General features: G+C 36.9%; 1 protein-coding gene across 1 annotated transcript; it reads right to left on the reverse strand.

Annotated features, from left to right (window-relative positions):
• Nucleotides 1-9,109: 9,109 nt before the first annotated feature.
• LOC115993941 (thioredoxin-like protein AAED1, chloroplastic) lies at nucleotides 9,110-12,887 on the reverse strand. Its single transcript, XM_031117944.1, has 7 exons — nucleotides 12,468-12,887; nucleotides 12,330-12,376; nucleotides 12,098-12,212; nucleotides 9,972-10,016; nucleotides 9,818-9,877; nucleotides 9,609-9,704; nucleotides 9,110-9,501 (listed from the first exon to the last, which is right to left on the reverse strand). Exons 1-7 carry the CDS (start codon nucleotides 12,798-12,800, stop codon nucleotides 9,382-9,384), a joined length of 816 nt encoding a protein of 271 aa, XP_030973804.1. The 5' UTR covers nucleotides 12,801-12,887; the 3' UTR covers nucleotides 9,110-9,381.
• Nucleotides 12,888-17,605: the final 4,718 nt, after the last annotated feature.

The following is a 17,605-nucleotide window of genomic DNA, read 5'->3' on the forward strand; positions in this document are numbered from 1 at the left end:
GGCACTTGGGCTTTGATTGTTGCTTGAGGCCGATATTCGATGTTAAATTGGCCTAATTCAATTGCCCATTGAATGAGTCGTCCTGTTGCATCTATCTTGTTCATCGTCTTTCTTATGGGTTGGTCTGTCATGACGACAATGGGGTGTGCTTGGAAGTAAGGACGAAGTTTTTTGGAGGCGACCAATAATGCGAAAGCTATCTTTTCCATCCTTGGGTAGCTCGCTTTTGCTCCCTAGAATGCCTAGCCGGTATAATAGAGTAGCTTCTGGACATTTCCTTCTTCTCTGATCAGTGCCGAACTTACTACTGTGTTGGATACTGCTAAGTAAAGGTATAGCTTCTCTCCCATCACCGAGGGGCTTAGCAGAGGTGGCTTCATCAAATACTCCTTTAACTTTGCAAGGGCTTCCTCGCATTCATCAATTCATTGAAAAGCTTTTTTCAATACCTTGAAAAATGGCATACATTTGTCAGTAGCCCTAGAGACGAATCTGTTTAGGGTTACAACTTTTCTTGTCAAGCTCTGCACCTCCTTCACTGTTTTTGGTGATTTGACCTTAATTATTGCTTTCATTTTGTCTAGATTTGCCTTTATACCTTGTTGGGACACCATGAATCCCAAGAACTTTCCTGAAGCAACAACAAAAACACACTTTGCAGAGTTTAATTTCATATTGTACTTACGTAGTATGCTGAAGGTTTCTTTTAAATCATCCAAGTGGTTGGCTTCATCCTTGCTTTTCACCAGCATATCATGTACGTACACCTCCACATTCCTTCCAATCTGGTGAGAGAACATACGGTTCACCAATCTTTGGTAGGTGTCTCCTGCATTCTTCAGTCCAAATGGCATAACTTTGTAGCAGTACAACCCTTGGATGGTAACGAACGAGGTCTTCTCTTGATCGTCTTCGTCCATAGGAATCTAGTTGTATCCAGAAAATGCGTCAATGAAACTTAAAAGCTTGTGTCCAACAATTGAGTCTACCAGCTAGTCAATCCTCGGCAAGGGGAAGCTATCTTTTGGGCAAGCCTTGTTCAGGTCTGTAAAATCGACACACATTCTCCATTTGTCATTGCTCTTCCTTACCATTACCACATTTGCTAGCCAATCTGGATAGAAGACCTCCTTGATGAAATTAACTTCTAGTAGCTTCTCTACTTTTGCAATTATAGCTTTGTTGTGTTTTGGTGCAAATATTCTCCATTTCTACTGTACAGGTTTGCATTCTGGGTTGACATTGAGACGATGCTATATGATCTTCCTGTCAATCCCGGGCATATCCTCGTGTTTCCAAGCGAAAACATCTTGGTCTGCTCTGAAGTTAGGAGTGTTATTCTGATCTTCAATACATTCGTCGAACCTCCTGGGATGATCTCAACTTCTTGTGGTATTTTTGACAGTTAGGGAATGGGCTCTGGTTCATTGATCACCTAGGTGTGGTTCTCTCCAGATGCTAAGGCAGCTTGGTAGCATTCTCTTGCCAATACTTGGTCTCCTTTGATTTCTCCTACCCCATGGGCTATTGGAAACTTCACCTTTAAGTAATACGTTGACGTTGCTGCTTTTAGTCTGTTGAGTGCAGGTTTTCCCAAGATGATGTTATATGTTGAAGGGCAATTAACTTTGAGGAAATCAATTTCCTTGGTGACCTATGATGGATAAGTTCATGCAATTACAGTTAGGGTGACGATGCCCCTAGGGACGATTCTATCTCCTGTGAAGCTTACTAAAGGCAAGGTGAAAGTCCTAATCCTTTTCTTATCCAATTTCATCTGCTGAAACGCAGGCAAGTAAATGTTATCTGCTGAGTTTCCATTGTCAATAAGCACCCAGTGGATGTTGAACTCTTTTACCCTGAGCAGATTACCAATGGATCATCATGAGGTTGCCTGATGCCACGACCGTCTTTCTCTAAGAAGATAACATTAGGCTCATCATTATTTGGCATCTTCATTAGAGGGAGCCGCGAATGGACGCTGTTTATTTCTCTCCCATGTGCTTTTTTCAGGGACTTCAGTGTTCTGCCTGCCGTTAGTCCTCCCAAGATCGTTTTTATCTCTCCTACAGGGGGTTTGCTATCTCCTACCTTTGGCATTCTGTCCTGATAGTCCTTTCGTTGGTACCTATAGGGCTCCGTCTTTCTGACGTACTTCTGTAACTTCCCTTACCAGATTAAAGTCTCCACCTGGTCTTTCAAATGTCTGCACTCATCAGTATGATGCCCGTGGTCTTAGTGGAACCTATAGTACTTGCTTTTGTCTTTTCTTTCTACTGGAGTGCTAATTGGCTTTGGCCATCGCAGGGAGGGATCATCTCTTATCTACATAAGGACCTGCTCAATTGGCATTATTAAAGGAATGAGTTAATGAACTTGGGTTTCCTGTTTAGAAGTTCCTTCTTTTTCCCTATGGTTTGCCTAACACTTTGTGTCTCATTCTTTTTATCGCGATTGTTGCTTGTTCCTTTGTCTCTCTTCCTTTTTCCTTTTATTTCTTTTGTGAGCACCGTATCTTCTGCATTCATGTACTTCTGAACTTTACGGAACAACTCTACGACTGTTTTTGGTGGATTTTTAGTGATTGAGAAGAAGAAATCCCCTGGCAGCAACCTTGCTTAGAAGTTTGTTAAGATAACTTGATCTCTAGTTTCATCTACCTGTAGCAACTCCTTATTGAATCACGTGACGTATTGTCTTAGTGATTCTCCTTTTGCTTATTGAATGTTGAAAAGATGGCTAGTTGGATTTTTGTGTCTTTGCCCCCTAATGAAATGATGAACAAAACCCTTGCTGAGTTGTTCAAAATCTGCAATAGTTCTTGGGGATATCTTGCTGAACCATACCCTGGCTGCTTCTTTCAGTGTTGTTAGGAATGCCCTACATATCACCTCGTCTAGGGTCATCTGCAATAGCATTAGCGTCTTGAATGATTCGATATGATCCAAGGGATCCTTGGAACCGTCGTATGAATCCAATTGTGGGAGACGAAATTTTGGTGGAAGGGGACGATTCAGTACTTCAGTAGTGAATGGTGAGTCCGTCCTTCAAATCATCCCATCCAGATTCTCTCCGCCTTTGTCCTTCATAGCACTTTTCAATTCGTCCATCTCCTTCCTCATGTTGCGAACCTCATTCTCCACCCTGGTGGAATCTTCTCCTGAGGTCCTGTCTCGCCTGTTAGCTTGAGAGTTTGATTCTTCTTCATTTTAGTTTTCACTTGTTCGCCGACGTTTTGCATTTTAGGATTCCATTGTCTTTCGCAATTCTTTGTTCTAGCAAGTCAGATCTTCCACATTAGCCAAGAGGGCTTGGATTTGTTGTTGTTGCATAGTGTCTGGCTAAGGTGCAATCTTTGCTTCCATCTCGCACTTCGAGGAACTCTTTTGTCACTAGGAAATATGGCTTGAATGATTAGCGTCCCCACAGACGACACCAAACTGATGATGCAAAAAATCAATAGTTGAGCTCCTCGTAGTAGCAGATGGACGAAGCTATGATTTGGGTCGTCTCTGTTGGAGGAAAAACCTGCAAAATGAACTGGGTGGAAGAGTAACACACCGATCTAGCGTTAGCTAAACCGCCTCCGATGCTTAAGTCAGTAAGGGAGAAAGATTTTAAAGAGAAATAGACTAGAAAGTGATTTTGTAGAGTATTTTGTGTGTATTTTTAACTTCTGTTACCTTCTCTTTTATAGATAAGTGCCTAATCAATGGGCAATGAATTGTTGTATTTATGTTCAACGACTAATGCATTACAAAATCTTTGTCTGAAGTTCACAGCTCATTCTGTGACCGTTGCTCCGTCCGTTATGTGTTGTCATCAATGAGCGTAATAAATGTCTGACGTTGTCTCTTGGTTAATGACATTATCATCTTAATGAAGATCGTAAATTTCTGACTCATCAGAAAGGAATTTGCCCATTTTGAGAAAATGACAAAAGGTAAAGTAGCCAAAAAGTGGGTCTAAAAAGTAGTATCTAGAAGTTTTGGGAAAAGAAGAGTTGGAAGTTAGCCCTTAGGACCTCCCAAAAGAGGAAGGTCAGCTAGGGACGTTTGGAAAGGGAACCTCAAAGGGGGGAAATAGTGAGAAAATAAGGAATGGGCTAGCCACCAATGTTGCTGACATAACATTGGTTCTAGTACCCAGGACAACAAATTGAGGGAATCAGTGGTACACCAAAAACCCTAAGAGGGGACTATAAAAGGAGGGGGAGCCAACAGTGAAAGACATTCAGCAATAGTGAATCAAAGAGAAAAGATCATTTACAAAACTCCTTCAGAATTCAAAAAATGAGAAGAGAGGGAAAACACCGTCCAGGATCCTGAGACAGACACTAAAGAATACACTTGGATTCAAAGGAATTCAAATCTCACAAGTCTTGGAAGCCTAAAAAGCTATCAAAGTCTGTGATTTTTGAACTTATTTAGACCTTGTAATATATCCTAGTGCAATAAGAGCATAATGCATTAAAAACTTAAGAAAATAATGAAGCATTTTCTATTATCCTAAGGATCCCTAACGTTTTTATATTCACTTTCCTTTTACTTATATCATTCTTTATTGTTCCTTATTGTGCAATACGTATATATTTTCTATGTGTTAGTGTGTATGTATTGTAGGATCCATGTTTTGTGCATAACTTGGTTTGTAATCAGCCCAACTTAGCTGCGGTGAACCAAGTCCAGTCCACTAAACTTAAGCATAAGGCCCAAAATCCTTGTTTTTGCTTGGGCCTGTGTGCTGTCAAAGAAAAAGAACCCACAATCACATTACATTTAATATGTTTTACATATTCGGGAGAAAGAGTTTGACTTTGACGTGAGTTCTATTTTTCCCTTTCTTTTTTATTTTGAATTGAAGTTTTTGTTGACTTTTATTAATTTTTAAGATATATTTTTCGGTGTTTTGGATTGTAGGATAGAAAAATCTAGGTTTGAGAAAGTTTGTTTAAAAATAAAAGAATAATTTCCAAATTCTATATACTTTTAATGATACACAAAATGTTATAAATAAAGTTTATTAAAAAATAAATATTTTCACTAACTTACCTTTTAAATTTCTAAGAAAAATTGTATTCTCTTCATTTTGGTACGAAAAATTATTTATATATATATATATATATTACATTTGTGATTGTTCTTATAATAAATGAAAAAATGATTATGAAATACATTATTCTTTATTAAATTAGTCCAAATTTTAAAAAATAAATTTAATGAGACCACCCTAAAAAAATCATCAAGCACAACTCATGGGTGTGCTATTAGTTAAGAATTAATTATAGAAGTTTTATTGTTTAGATTGCTTTACAAATGTTACGTCACCATAGTTGATAGTGAACTAGCATGTAACTCGGTCTTAAGTATCGGAAATCAATCATCAATTTATCTATATATAAAAGCAAAGACCCTATGCAGGAGAGCATGAAGATCTGCCATGTGGCACTTTAATAGGGTAATTTGCATTTAGCTTTTGTCTCTTTCTTCTTCTTCTCCTTTTTTCCTCCAAATTTGCTTAATTAATTACAATTATTTAATGTATTCAGAAATCTATAGGGGGTAAAATCCAAGAAGTAAAACCCAATTACCTCCAAACTTTAGGGGTGTAATTTACAATTTAGCCTAGAAATTAAGATGATATTCCAAGTAGTACCTCAACATAATGAAGTGATTCTTCATTATTCCATGGCATTACAAAAATAAACGATGTTGTCAAACCAGATTTAGCATATGAGCATATACATGATCTAGATATTTACATAATTTACATAACTTTTTTTTACAAAAGCATAGACTATATGATCAATTGCAAGCTAAATCATGTTCATATGTAAACATCTAAATGTTTCTTTGACCATGGTCTCATTTCTCTTTCCTACAACAATTCAAGTTAAAAACATGGACATTTATAAAAAGTTTTGTCTTGATTAAGTTGAGTTTTTATAAAAGCTGTAAGGAAGTGTTTTGGATCCTTGGCCTAAGGTATGATTGGATCCAAGCCCAATAAGCCCAATACAATGAATTTGTAGAGAGTGAGTTAGAAAACTAGGCTCTAATGAATGGGATAACAGTTAGAATGGATTTTAATGAATAATCAAACAGAAATGGACTGGAGGTATCTAAGTAAATTTGTCCTCGGTACAATCCGAGGAGGTATGTTCTAGTATATATTGATTGAAAATGATTACTGATATGGTTCAAGCTGCTATAATGCTTTCTCTTACAAATTTCCGATCCTTCTTTCTTAGGGTCTTCCCTCTAATTTATACTATCTCTTTCTTCTCATTTTTACCCTACATGTGAATAGCAGATTGCTCATGTTGATCCTTATCCTATCAGCACCCTTCTGAAGCCTTCGAGGGTAGCTATAAGACTGAAAAACACTGTTCAGATATCACTTCCTCATTAATGTGGTCAGAGGGTTAGCTATAGAGCATTTAATGAAGTAGTAACAGTTTTCTCTTAGATATTTCTAAGCTTCCCTATACGTTCATAACTCACGTCCCTATCAATGGAACTTCCTGGAATGTCACTTTGAACGATAGGATATACATTTGGTCTGTACTTCGTTTATCCCAGGAGATACTCCTCCTCGAACCGCCTTCCCCAACCTTTCCATTTGCAACATATGAATAGGACTTTAAGCTTAACACCCTCACTACTGTATACTTGTCCTCAGACCAACTAATGTCCTCGGCCAAGGCCCAATAGATAATTTTGGGCCCTGATCCCTACAAAAGCAAACTGTTTATAAATGGGATTTATAAAAACAAACTGTTTATAATTCAGGTTAACAATTATTGACCGCTTATCTTACAAAATATATATTTCATTATATCAATTATACTCCATTAGAAAAACAATTATATAATTTTGAGTTTAAGACTAATACTTATAAGTTCCATGTACTTATTTCTTCTTTCACTTATCAAAAAAAAAAAAATACTTTTTAAAAACAATGTCAAAATTTCCTACACTTCGCACGGGTTTACAGCTAGTAGTCACTAATAGTAAGGATAAGGTGATCGTCTTAACTTTCGCCCTAAATATTATAAATAAGTCATTTAGCATTAAAATGAACACTTGGTGTAAAATTATATTATTACAAATAGAAGCTAACTTAGATTTTGATTGTACTTTGACTTTAAGAACTCAAAAGGTAAAGTAGATAATTGTCACGATGGATTGTATCGCATGGAGTCAGGACGGGTACCTGACGACCCCTTGATACATGACAACTGTCAAGATGGATTGTATAGCATGGTGTCAATGAGGGTGCCTAACAACCCCTGGGTACGTGACAACTATCAAGGTGGATTGTATCGCATGGTGTCAGGAAAGGTACCTGATGACCCATAGGTAATGAGCACTCCTTGGCGACATGACGGCTCTCATGCATTAGACTTTCCACATACACAAGTTTGGAGTGGAAGGCGGGTTGTACATTTGTGAGACTATGTTTGGGGTCATCCATCTACTTGGGTTGTTGGATGACTAGGATGCCTATCAGTTGGTCATTTGATCGACCCTATCGGTTGAGTTCCTGGAGTTGGACAACTAGACCCTGTCAAACGTTTGGAGTTTAGTCAAATAACTCACTTCAGTTGATTTCTTTTTTGCCTTGTAGAAATATTCCTCATCATCCTCCAAGAAGTATAATCTTTCCTTTGGATGGAGTATTTTTTAAGCTCGAATCACTGATTGATAGGATATCTTTTAGGGATATCTTTTAGGGATATAACAACCACTTCAAATACGTATTTATGATCTATAGGTACTTCATCCCATATTATTAAGCTCGTCAAAGAGATCAACTCTACAAGTTGTGTACCTTGTTTGATGTACATGTTACATACTCGAAAGGATTTATGGGTATTTAGAAGGAAATCTTAAGTGATTTGTACATCCTCCAAGTAGTAAGAGTGCAGATATTCTTGACGATGCAACAACACTATATAGTACAAGGTCACTATTTAATGCAATTCGTTTATTCCATTTACACTTCGTTTGTTTCGATGTAAAATATTTTCAAATGTAAAATATTTTACATGTAAATATTTTACTTGTAAAATATTTTACTGTAAAATATTTGTAGGTGTTTGGCAAGTGTTGTGACCTAAATATTGCAAATATAAATCAGCCACCACCAGCCACCACATACCCAGCCACCCCCAACCATTGCAAAAATATACCCACTAATCCCATTTCATCAACCACTATCATCTACCCAAACACCCAAGAGCCATCAGAATCACCACCAACTATTCAAAACACAACCATCAAAACCACCACCAGCCACCACCAAAGCTTCAAAAAACTGCCACCAACCACCAAAACAGCAACCACCAACCACCTGTTATCCCATTCCATCGGCCACCATCATCTACCCAAATACCCAAGAGCCATCAGAATCACCACCAACCATTCAAAACACAGCCATTAAAACCACCATCAGCCACCACCAAAGCTTCAAAAAACCACCACCAACTACCAAATCAGCATCAACCACCCAAAAAACAACCATCAACAACCCAAAAATCCATATCTAAAACACCCATAAAATCAAATCAAAAACCTGAAAAGAAAATCCACGAACAAAGAATCTAACATGAAAATCCAACAACCCAGCAAATGTAGTGGTAGCAAGACCGAAACAGCCGCCAGCAAGATCAGAGCAACCATTAAAAAACCAAGCCACCGCTTAGCAGTCAGATCTCAATGAACTTTGTGAGAGAAACGAAAGGAGGGAGAAGTGTGGAGTCGATCGGTGGTGGCACCATAGGTGGGTGGCACTGTTAGTGGGTAGCATCGGTTAATGAGTGGCTCTAGTCGATAGGTGGCGCCGCTGTTGGGTTGTGCCGATCGGTGGGCGGCGCTACTAGGTTTTGGGAGAGAAGGTATGGGTTGAGAGAAAGAAAAGAGATAACGAGAAAGGGGGATAATAGACAGCTTGAGAGTTGTTGGGTGAGAGTTGAGAGAAATTGTAAAATATTTTACCAATATTTTAAGTGTAAAACATTTTACACAAATTTGCTTAGATTGATTTAATTGACTAAAAATATTTTACTTTTGACTAAATGTTTTACTGCAAAACAAACACTGTAAAATAAGAAAATATTTTCCTGCAAATATTTTACGCCAAAACAAACAGAGCGTTAATTACAATTTTATTTGTTCTATTGGTCAGCATTATAATCACAACAGAGTATATGCATTTGACCAGCTATACAGACCTATATATGGATACTATATGATTGCTGCCATGATTCTACTAGTCAGAAATTATTTTATTATGCAAGTGTCACCCACTAAAAACTTATCAACAGCATTTCAAAATACGCTTCACCGGATCAAATATGAAGCAAAAGCTTGCACTGCCTTATGCAACAGGAACTTTGCAGCAGACCTCAAAAATATCATCTAGAGGGGCATGATCACCTGTCCCTTCATCTTTCCGTGCATACAGCAACTGCTTCCCTTTAAATACAAACATTCCTCCCTGATATAAACAAAACAGAGAAATAAATACATGCAAATGCCTTGAGTAAATAAATTGAAGGACGTAATAGTTGGTCAATGCTTGATTATTGAACAGAATAACTGAACCTGTTGCAGTACACTACTTCTATCGTCTGGGGTGGCTTCAATGGTATAGTTCTTTACTGCCTTCTGCAGAGCCTCAAATCTTGAGAACACCTTGCCCTGATGCATCAGAATTAAGGCAGAAACATCATCCTATACACCATGCGAAAACGCAAATAATCCTACTCTCCCAAGAAGAGACAACTTTACAAAAAGCTTGAAAAAATGCTTACACTAGCTGGATTGAAAAATGTACGGCCAAAACCATAGTATAAGCCCAAAATGTCATATGCCTGAAATAAATTACGTTTCAGTCAGACTTTACAATTGCTAAATCAGGAGATATCACGTATGGAAATCATAATGTACTACTACACAACATTTTACCTTGCGCTCAGGATCAGCATAAAGGCAATCCATTGGAAATGGTAACTGAATATCAGGGAGAAGAATCAGCTTCAAAGATCAAGTAAAGGCCAACTGTAAAACTGTTTTACCTTAAAAGAAACAAAATGCAATGATGGCTTCAGATCTGCCAGTAGTGTTAGCAGAAATATTGCCATTTCCATTGTATTAAAAATCTATTGGCAATTACGTCTCCAATCTGAAACATTCTGCTATAATCTAAAGCCTTGTTGGTATTTTAACTATGTCATTGAAACTTCAATATCCCGGTATCTCCAACATTGATTGACCAAATATCTGTTTTGAGGAAAAACTCATTTCATTTTTCAGGAAGAGGAAAGCATTTTTTTGTTGGATTGAGGCAGGCATATTACCCAATATGATAAATGAAACATGCTACCATGCTAGATTAACTTCTGAAGTGCAGCAAAATGATGTTTTTTAATCAAGTGTCCAAATGTGACTTGATGCGTCTTTCCAAGAATTGTGATGCGAGATACAACTATATGAAAATAATGAACAACTGTAACAAATTTCACTATGATAAATTAGACATGCAAGTGTTCAGTGATCATTAACAAAAGAAAAAACTTTACCTTAGGACCTGTCCTTTATTATAAACTAGACCAAGCAGACTAATAGTGTATTTAGAAGTGTATGGGAGAGGAGAGTAGAGGGTAAGAGGGGGAAGGAGAGGAGAGAGTAGGGGAATGGTTAGCCCCTCCCATTGTTTGGACGTTTATTAAGTTGGGAATGGAAATCCCTCCCCTCTTTTTTGATGTTTTAAAAATTAAATCAGGGAAGGAAGTGATTATATAAATTGACAATTATGGTCCTCATTTGTTAATTTTAAAGAAATAGATATAATTTGACTCATAAAGGCAAATTGACATTTAAAAAAAAATATTTTATAAAAAAGAGGTTAGGAGGGATACCCCTTCAAATCCATCCCCCCCTCCCCCCTTAAATAACATCCAACCAAACAAGGTTTATTAAATCCTATTCCTCTTCTTCTATTCCATCCAAAGAAGCTGTAAATACTGAGCTTTATTGGTAATAATAGCTCAAAACAACCTCCATTTAATAGTAAAGCAATTAATGATGCATGCCATTGTCATGTCACATAGTATGCTTATTTAAACAGATATGAGTCCACCATAATAGCCGTGCTTGATGAGATGAAACCAGATGATTTTCAGCCCATTATACGGTTCTTAAAAGTTTTGAAGAAACCTTTCAAACATATGAACAACACCAATGGTCATAGTCATTCAATCATGCTTATTTTTTAGTGTCATTGTTTTATTAAACAAGCAAGCCACAAGACATGATAGTGACTGGCTATATATGACTTCATGCTTTTTCACAGCAAGAAAGTTAAATGAATGCCAAAACAGGACAAAATCACTACCTTAGAAATAATATCAAAGAGTCGAGACAACCACCCTGATCTTTAAGCACAATTCATTATTCATAGGCACTTTAAATACTTATTAGTTTTGAAACATCTAAGCCCCTGCCTACCATGGAATTGATTTTTTTTTTATCCAATTATGGTTGTCAAGGCTAGCACCATTTTTCTTAAGCACTTCCATTGCACCAACACTCAAGATACTAGGCACATTTAAACAATACAAGCCCCTACTTAACATGGTGAATGTGCTATTTGCAAGAGTAGTGATGACACCATCCAACTAAAAAAATGGGAAATGATTTTATCAAATGAAGGATAGAAAGTCTATTCAAAATCAATGACAAAATATGTTTATACCTAACTTATTAAAGAGTATAAATTTGTTCAGAGTAGTTCAGCTGGGTTTCTATTCTTCTAACCACAAATTTTCAGAGCAAAAAACATAGCTATCTCGACAAAGCTTCCAATTTTCCAAATTAAAAGTATAAATAAGAGTTTTAAAAAAAAAAAAAAAAGGTGTCAATTAGAGGTTTTAAGTGATAGCCTAGTGAATCTGGCACCCTTTGTGGTGCCTGATGTACGTGGTTCAAACCCCACCTCCGCCCTCCCCCACTATTTATCAAAAGTGCCAATTAGAGTATCAAACTAGTGCTGAAAATACATTCAGGTAACATGTGAGGAGAAAGAAACAGACCCGGTCTGCAAGAATCCGAGCTTTGTTAGGAGTGCCAATACCAATTGCCACCAATTTGACACCAGCTGCGTCAAATTTTGGTTTCGCTTCTTTCAGAGAAGAAGCAAGTTCCCAACTTAGAAAAACAACCAAAATAGCTAACAAGTCAGAAACAAAGTCAAGCTTTTTGGTTTTAAAGAAAAAAAAAACATTATTGTCAATAAGCAGGCGTTGAAAACTAATTAGTAATTACCAGCAAGGGCATCCAAAGTGCCTCAAAAGTGCAACAACAGCTATTCCCTGCAAGCAAAAAAAATCAAGCTCCAATCTTCAGAAATGGAACTCAAAAAAGTATATCCATGTACACACACAAAATCACACGCATACACACCTGGTTCTGATCCCAGAGGTCCTTGAAGAAGACGGGGTCACCAGCGGCGGTGAAAATGTTAACATCACCGAGGGTGTCAGCGATATTTGGGCTAAACGGCGAAGTGGAGGCCCTCACAACGAGACTCGATCTTCTACTTGTACTAGTAGTATTGCTGACAGAGACAGAGTTGGCTGATTTTGTTGGGTAATAGGAAAAGGTAACAGTGGAGGTGGAGGAAGCATTAGGAGTAGGAGGAGAGGTTAAGGAAAATTTGGATGGTGGAGCAGTAAAAGGTCTAGGTGGCAGGTCATGTAACGTTGTTTGTTGCGGAGGTATTGCTATTAAGGCCATGGCTTCGGATTTTTCGACACAGGTTGGAACTCGGAACTTGATAATTAAAATAACAGGAGAGCCAGAGGTTAAGATTCAAGAGTCAAGAGTCAAGAGTCAATCTTATCAAAAAATAAAAGATTCATGAGTCAAGACTAGGGTACTAATTACCCATTCGGATTCAAATTAATTTGATGTTTACATTTTGTAATCTATGTTTTTCTCTTTTTTTTTTTTTTGGTTCAGCATGTAATTGTTGATAAGTCAACTGTAAATAGTGCACCCGTTTACATTTTTCAACCACTTTTCATTAAAAATGGGTCCCACAGCATTATTTTCATATTTAAAAATTATTTCGCTACAGTATTTTCAGTTTTAGTTTTCAGTTTCAGCAAAAATAAACTCAATCCAAACGGACTCAAATATTAGGGAAAGACAAAGAAAACTAGCCTTAAGTCAAGTTTACCACCGTGCTCCATGCCAAGAACAATGGGTGGCGCGGATTATTATTATTATTATTTTCTTCTAATCTTGTACCATTGATTTATCTCAAATTAAGATATTAATTATCTTAATTTACTTTGTCAAAAAAAAAAATTATCTTAATTTAAAAACGCCCCTAGGTTTTTTTGTGATTAGAAAATGTAGTAATCCCAAATTATAATAAATGCTCTAAGTCAAGTTAAAAACGCACACTATTTTTTGCACACGTACCCACGGAAATTTAAATACATTATTTTTGGTTTTCTAACCTTTTATCCACACAAAAAAAAAAAAAAAAAAAAAAGTCTTGTGTGTCCCATGTATATTGTAGGGACTTAGGCCCAGGTGACCAAGAATGGCCTAGGTAATTAAGGCCCAAGGTTGGCCCTGGTAACCAAGGTTGTCTCAGGTAACTGAAACTGGCCCAACACTGTAGGGATAGGCCCAGCCCAATGACAAATGCGCAAGGGTGTAAGGTTGGCGCTCGGAAAAAAAAAAAAAAAAAAAAAAAAAAAAAAAAAAAAAAAAAAGCCTATTGTGTTTGGTTCAAGTTAGGTCCAATACTGACTAACAACCTATTGTGTTTGGTTCAAGTTAGGTCCAATACTGACTAACAAGCCAGGGGAGGCTGAAGAGGGGATGGTCAAATTCAGGTCGGTTCCCGAGCATAGTTAATGCCTTTGAGAAGTTCGTTGTTGAACGCTATTTGGCGTCAGGAACAAGTTTCAAGAGAATTCTCAAAATGAACCATTTTCCTTGGGATTCTAGGCAGGAGTGGAATTGTGTGGGAATTGATGCAAAAGTAATAATTTGGACTCCCACTAAGAGGAAACTATAAAAGAGAAGGTGGGACGAATGGAGAGAGGGTTGGCAAACACAGAGAGAGAGAGAGAGAGAGAGAGAGAGAGAGAGAGAGAGAGAGAGAGAGCAATACTTCGAGTGAGAAGGGAAATTAGAGGGTAGGTTATAACTAGGCTTATGACCACAAAGGTGAGGGTGTTGGGCTATCAAGGCAACGTTTGAGGCAACAACCAGTAGGAGCGTAAGAAAACCCACCAACAAATAAATTGAGAGCCCAAATTCTTCGTCCCTGAAGGAAGCACCATTGGGTTTGGGCACCATATATATGGTTTGAACTATAACTCATCTTCTCTCATTATCTAACCATCTAAAAATGGCATTTTAGTCCCAAGTGCGTAATCTAATATTAGTATAATATATTGTGTCAAAATAGTCCATACCATCAAAACATTGTTGTTAATGACACAAAAAGCCTATCACCGCATTATTTTAGTAATACTTGGATTTGTGTCTTGAAGGAGAGAGTTGACCATTACAACTTATTTTTTTGTTTGTTTTATAACTTTGTTTTGTTTTGTGTGTATGTATATAAAATTTAATAGTTATGAGAGGATTTGAATCTTAGATATTATGAACACACTAAGGAATGCCAACTACTTAAAATACGTAACTTAGTAGTATGACATGCTCTTTTACTTTCTACTTATAAAGGTTTAGAAGGGGAAGACATGAAATGAGTCAAACAAATGGCCTATGGCCAATCCAATACTGATCATTTTCATTTTTGTTAGTTCAAAGCTATGAGCTAGTTGATAATTTTTATTAGCTCCTACCTATGGGCTAATTGACAATTTTTATTGGCAATATACTTCTTTCTTTTTGCCTAACCTATGTGACCAAAAAAGTCTTGTTGATATTATATATTAGGAAGGGATCATATTCCTTGAAGGCCAAAATTTTGGTATTTGGCCATATATTAGGAAGGTATCATATGCCTTGGAAGACCATCCCAAGAGGTAAATATGTATTACTTAGAGCAACTGTATCAATTGATGCAAATTTTCCTTCTATTTTGCACAAAAAAGCTACTTTTTTTCTATTTTATACACCCATTTTTACAAAACATCCACATCCGTTTATTTATTCTACACATTTATTTAATAAAATATTCATTCTTTTATAATTTTTTATTACTTTCCCTCACCGCCCCTCTCTTTCACAAACCAACACTCTCTCACAGACCCAAACCCAACACTCTCTCACAGACCCAGACCGAACATGCAAAGAAAAGTAGCAGTTGTTTTCGTCGGTGTGCGAGCTCCGTTGTTTTCGTCGGCATCCAGTTCTGGTGGTTCGTTGATCGAAATAGCTCGCTTCTTGGATCAGTCTTCTTATGCTTATCTTAGCACTGAAGATCCAGGTCCTTCAAGCCTTTTTTGTTGTTAATTTTCTTTATTTCTTGTTTGGTTGGTGACAAAGTGGTGGAAAAGAGTAGAAATAGAAGGAAAGACGATCGGCAACCAAAGATCTATTGATTTTCTCTGTGTTTGGTTAATTTTCTTTATTTCTTGTTTTCTCTGTGTTTTTCTTGGCAACCAAACAAATCCTGTGTAATACTAATTTCTTGTTTTACTTGATTTTGGAAGAAATTTTTTGATGTGGTGTTCTTTGTTGATGCATGGTGTGGCGTTCTCTGATGATCAGCAACAGTGAAAGTGAGAGCAACTAGAGAGACAGAGAGGAGAGAGAAAAAACTAATAAAATAATAAATACAAGTGCTACAGTAACCATGCATATATGCACAGTTACTGTAGCAATTGTGCATAAATGCACAATTTTACACCCACTGATGTGGGTGTTTTTTTTTTTTGCTTAAAATGTGTAAAATGAGCACATTTTTTCCATTTTGCACAATTTTACATCAACTGATGCAGTTGCTTTTAGGGGTACACTGGCTCATTCTCTCTTCTTCTTTATTTGGAGACCAAAACCGTACTCTGTAGGAGGACTCAAAATAAATATATATAAAAAACACCACATTTGCTTGTTTAGAAGAATCACTTACCAACAAAATACCGAGAAATTGATCTAATCAATTCCCACTAAAATATACCATCTATCAATTTAGATAGAATCCAACAATTCAGCAGGAAAGTCACCCAACCAACATTTCTCCTCTCATGTCGGCTCTTTTACAATTCAAATCCAAATTCAATGATCATTGTACCAAAACTTTAATCTAGACCCCATTCAGTGGCCATATTTTAAACTTAGTTGTATTTCATTTTATTTTGTCTGTGATGTGTAAAATATTATGACTATCCCATTTCACAGTATATTACACATATTAGATTATTAATAATCAGAAATTCTAAAAATGAACTAATACCACATGCAAGGTGATAATCAATTTTTTATTTATTCGAGTGTGTGTAGTTCTCTATACCCATATTAAATAATTATAGAGATGAATTTTTTGAAAGTGGTTTAATTTCAAGATATTGACTAAAATTTTTAGAGTGATGCTATAATATTATAATTTTTCTTAAGTAGGTTTTATAAATTAATGTGTCACTTATAAAGAGTAATTTAAGCATTTTATGACACATCTTTGTAAAAAAAAAATAATAATAATAATAATATAAATTCACAGTAGTATTTAAGCATTTTCAGTATTTTAAATGCAAAAGCTCATAAATATCGTGGCCTTTTTAAAAGCTATTAGCCCAACACCATATTGTTTGGTGGAAACGGATTTTGTTTTATCTTTGGAAGGGCATATGGACCTAGATTTGGGGGGCTTGTGGTACTACATTGGTTTAGGTTATTGAACCGTACCCCAATGGCCGTGTCCGAATTACTAAATAGTGACACTATATGGGATGTAACTTGATGGTAGGTGATGATGTAGAAAAATCAACAGTAAGTCACACGGCCTCACATGCTCGAAACAATACCTACAAAACGAAAAGAGAAGACCTAATAGAGAGCACCGGTGTGGTGCCGACCAAATACCCTCTGAAAGTCAAGTTAGAACTTCTCACAACTCTAGAGTACCAGAGCTGGGGTGAATTATTCGTACCTTAGTTTATGAGAGTCTTGGGTTTTTATAGTAGTAAAGGGTTGACATCTCTTTCTTGGCTTAGAAGTCTTTTCCTTATAGGAGTTTCTATTAACGTATTTTGCATAACCCTTTCCTTATAGGAGTCCTTTTAATTAGCATTGAGCGTGGGGCACAAGATATTTCCATATAAAGCATACGTGGAGACCAAGTAGGGCCACGTCAGAACCTTCAGTCTCGCATACCCCCTTCTGCTTATTGGCATCAGCTTTCCATCTTCACCCCAGGTTAACCCCGTCAGCTTGGAGCCGTAGACTCCCTACTGTTGCCATGCGTCAATGGATACAATGCCAACGGGTTTGTCTGGAACGTCGCTTTATGCCTTTACATCAGTGAGTGTTCATATTTACAATTTTATCTTTATCAGCTGTCCCTTACTCCATAGCTTCGTCAGTTTAAGCTGACAGATTATGGAGTTGAA

This window comes from Quercus lobata, chromosome 6 (genome assembly GCF_001633185.2).
Source record: "Quercus lobata isolate SW786 chromosome 6, ValleyOak3.0 Primary Assembly, whole genome shotgun sequence".
In the NCBI taxonomy this organism is placed as follows: Eukaryota; Viridiplantae; Streptophyta; class Magnoliopsida; order Fagales; family Fagaceae; genus Quercus; species Quercus lobata.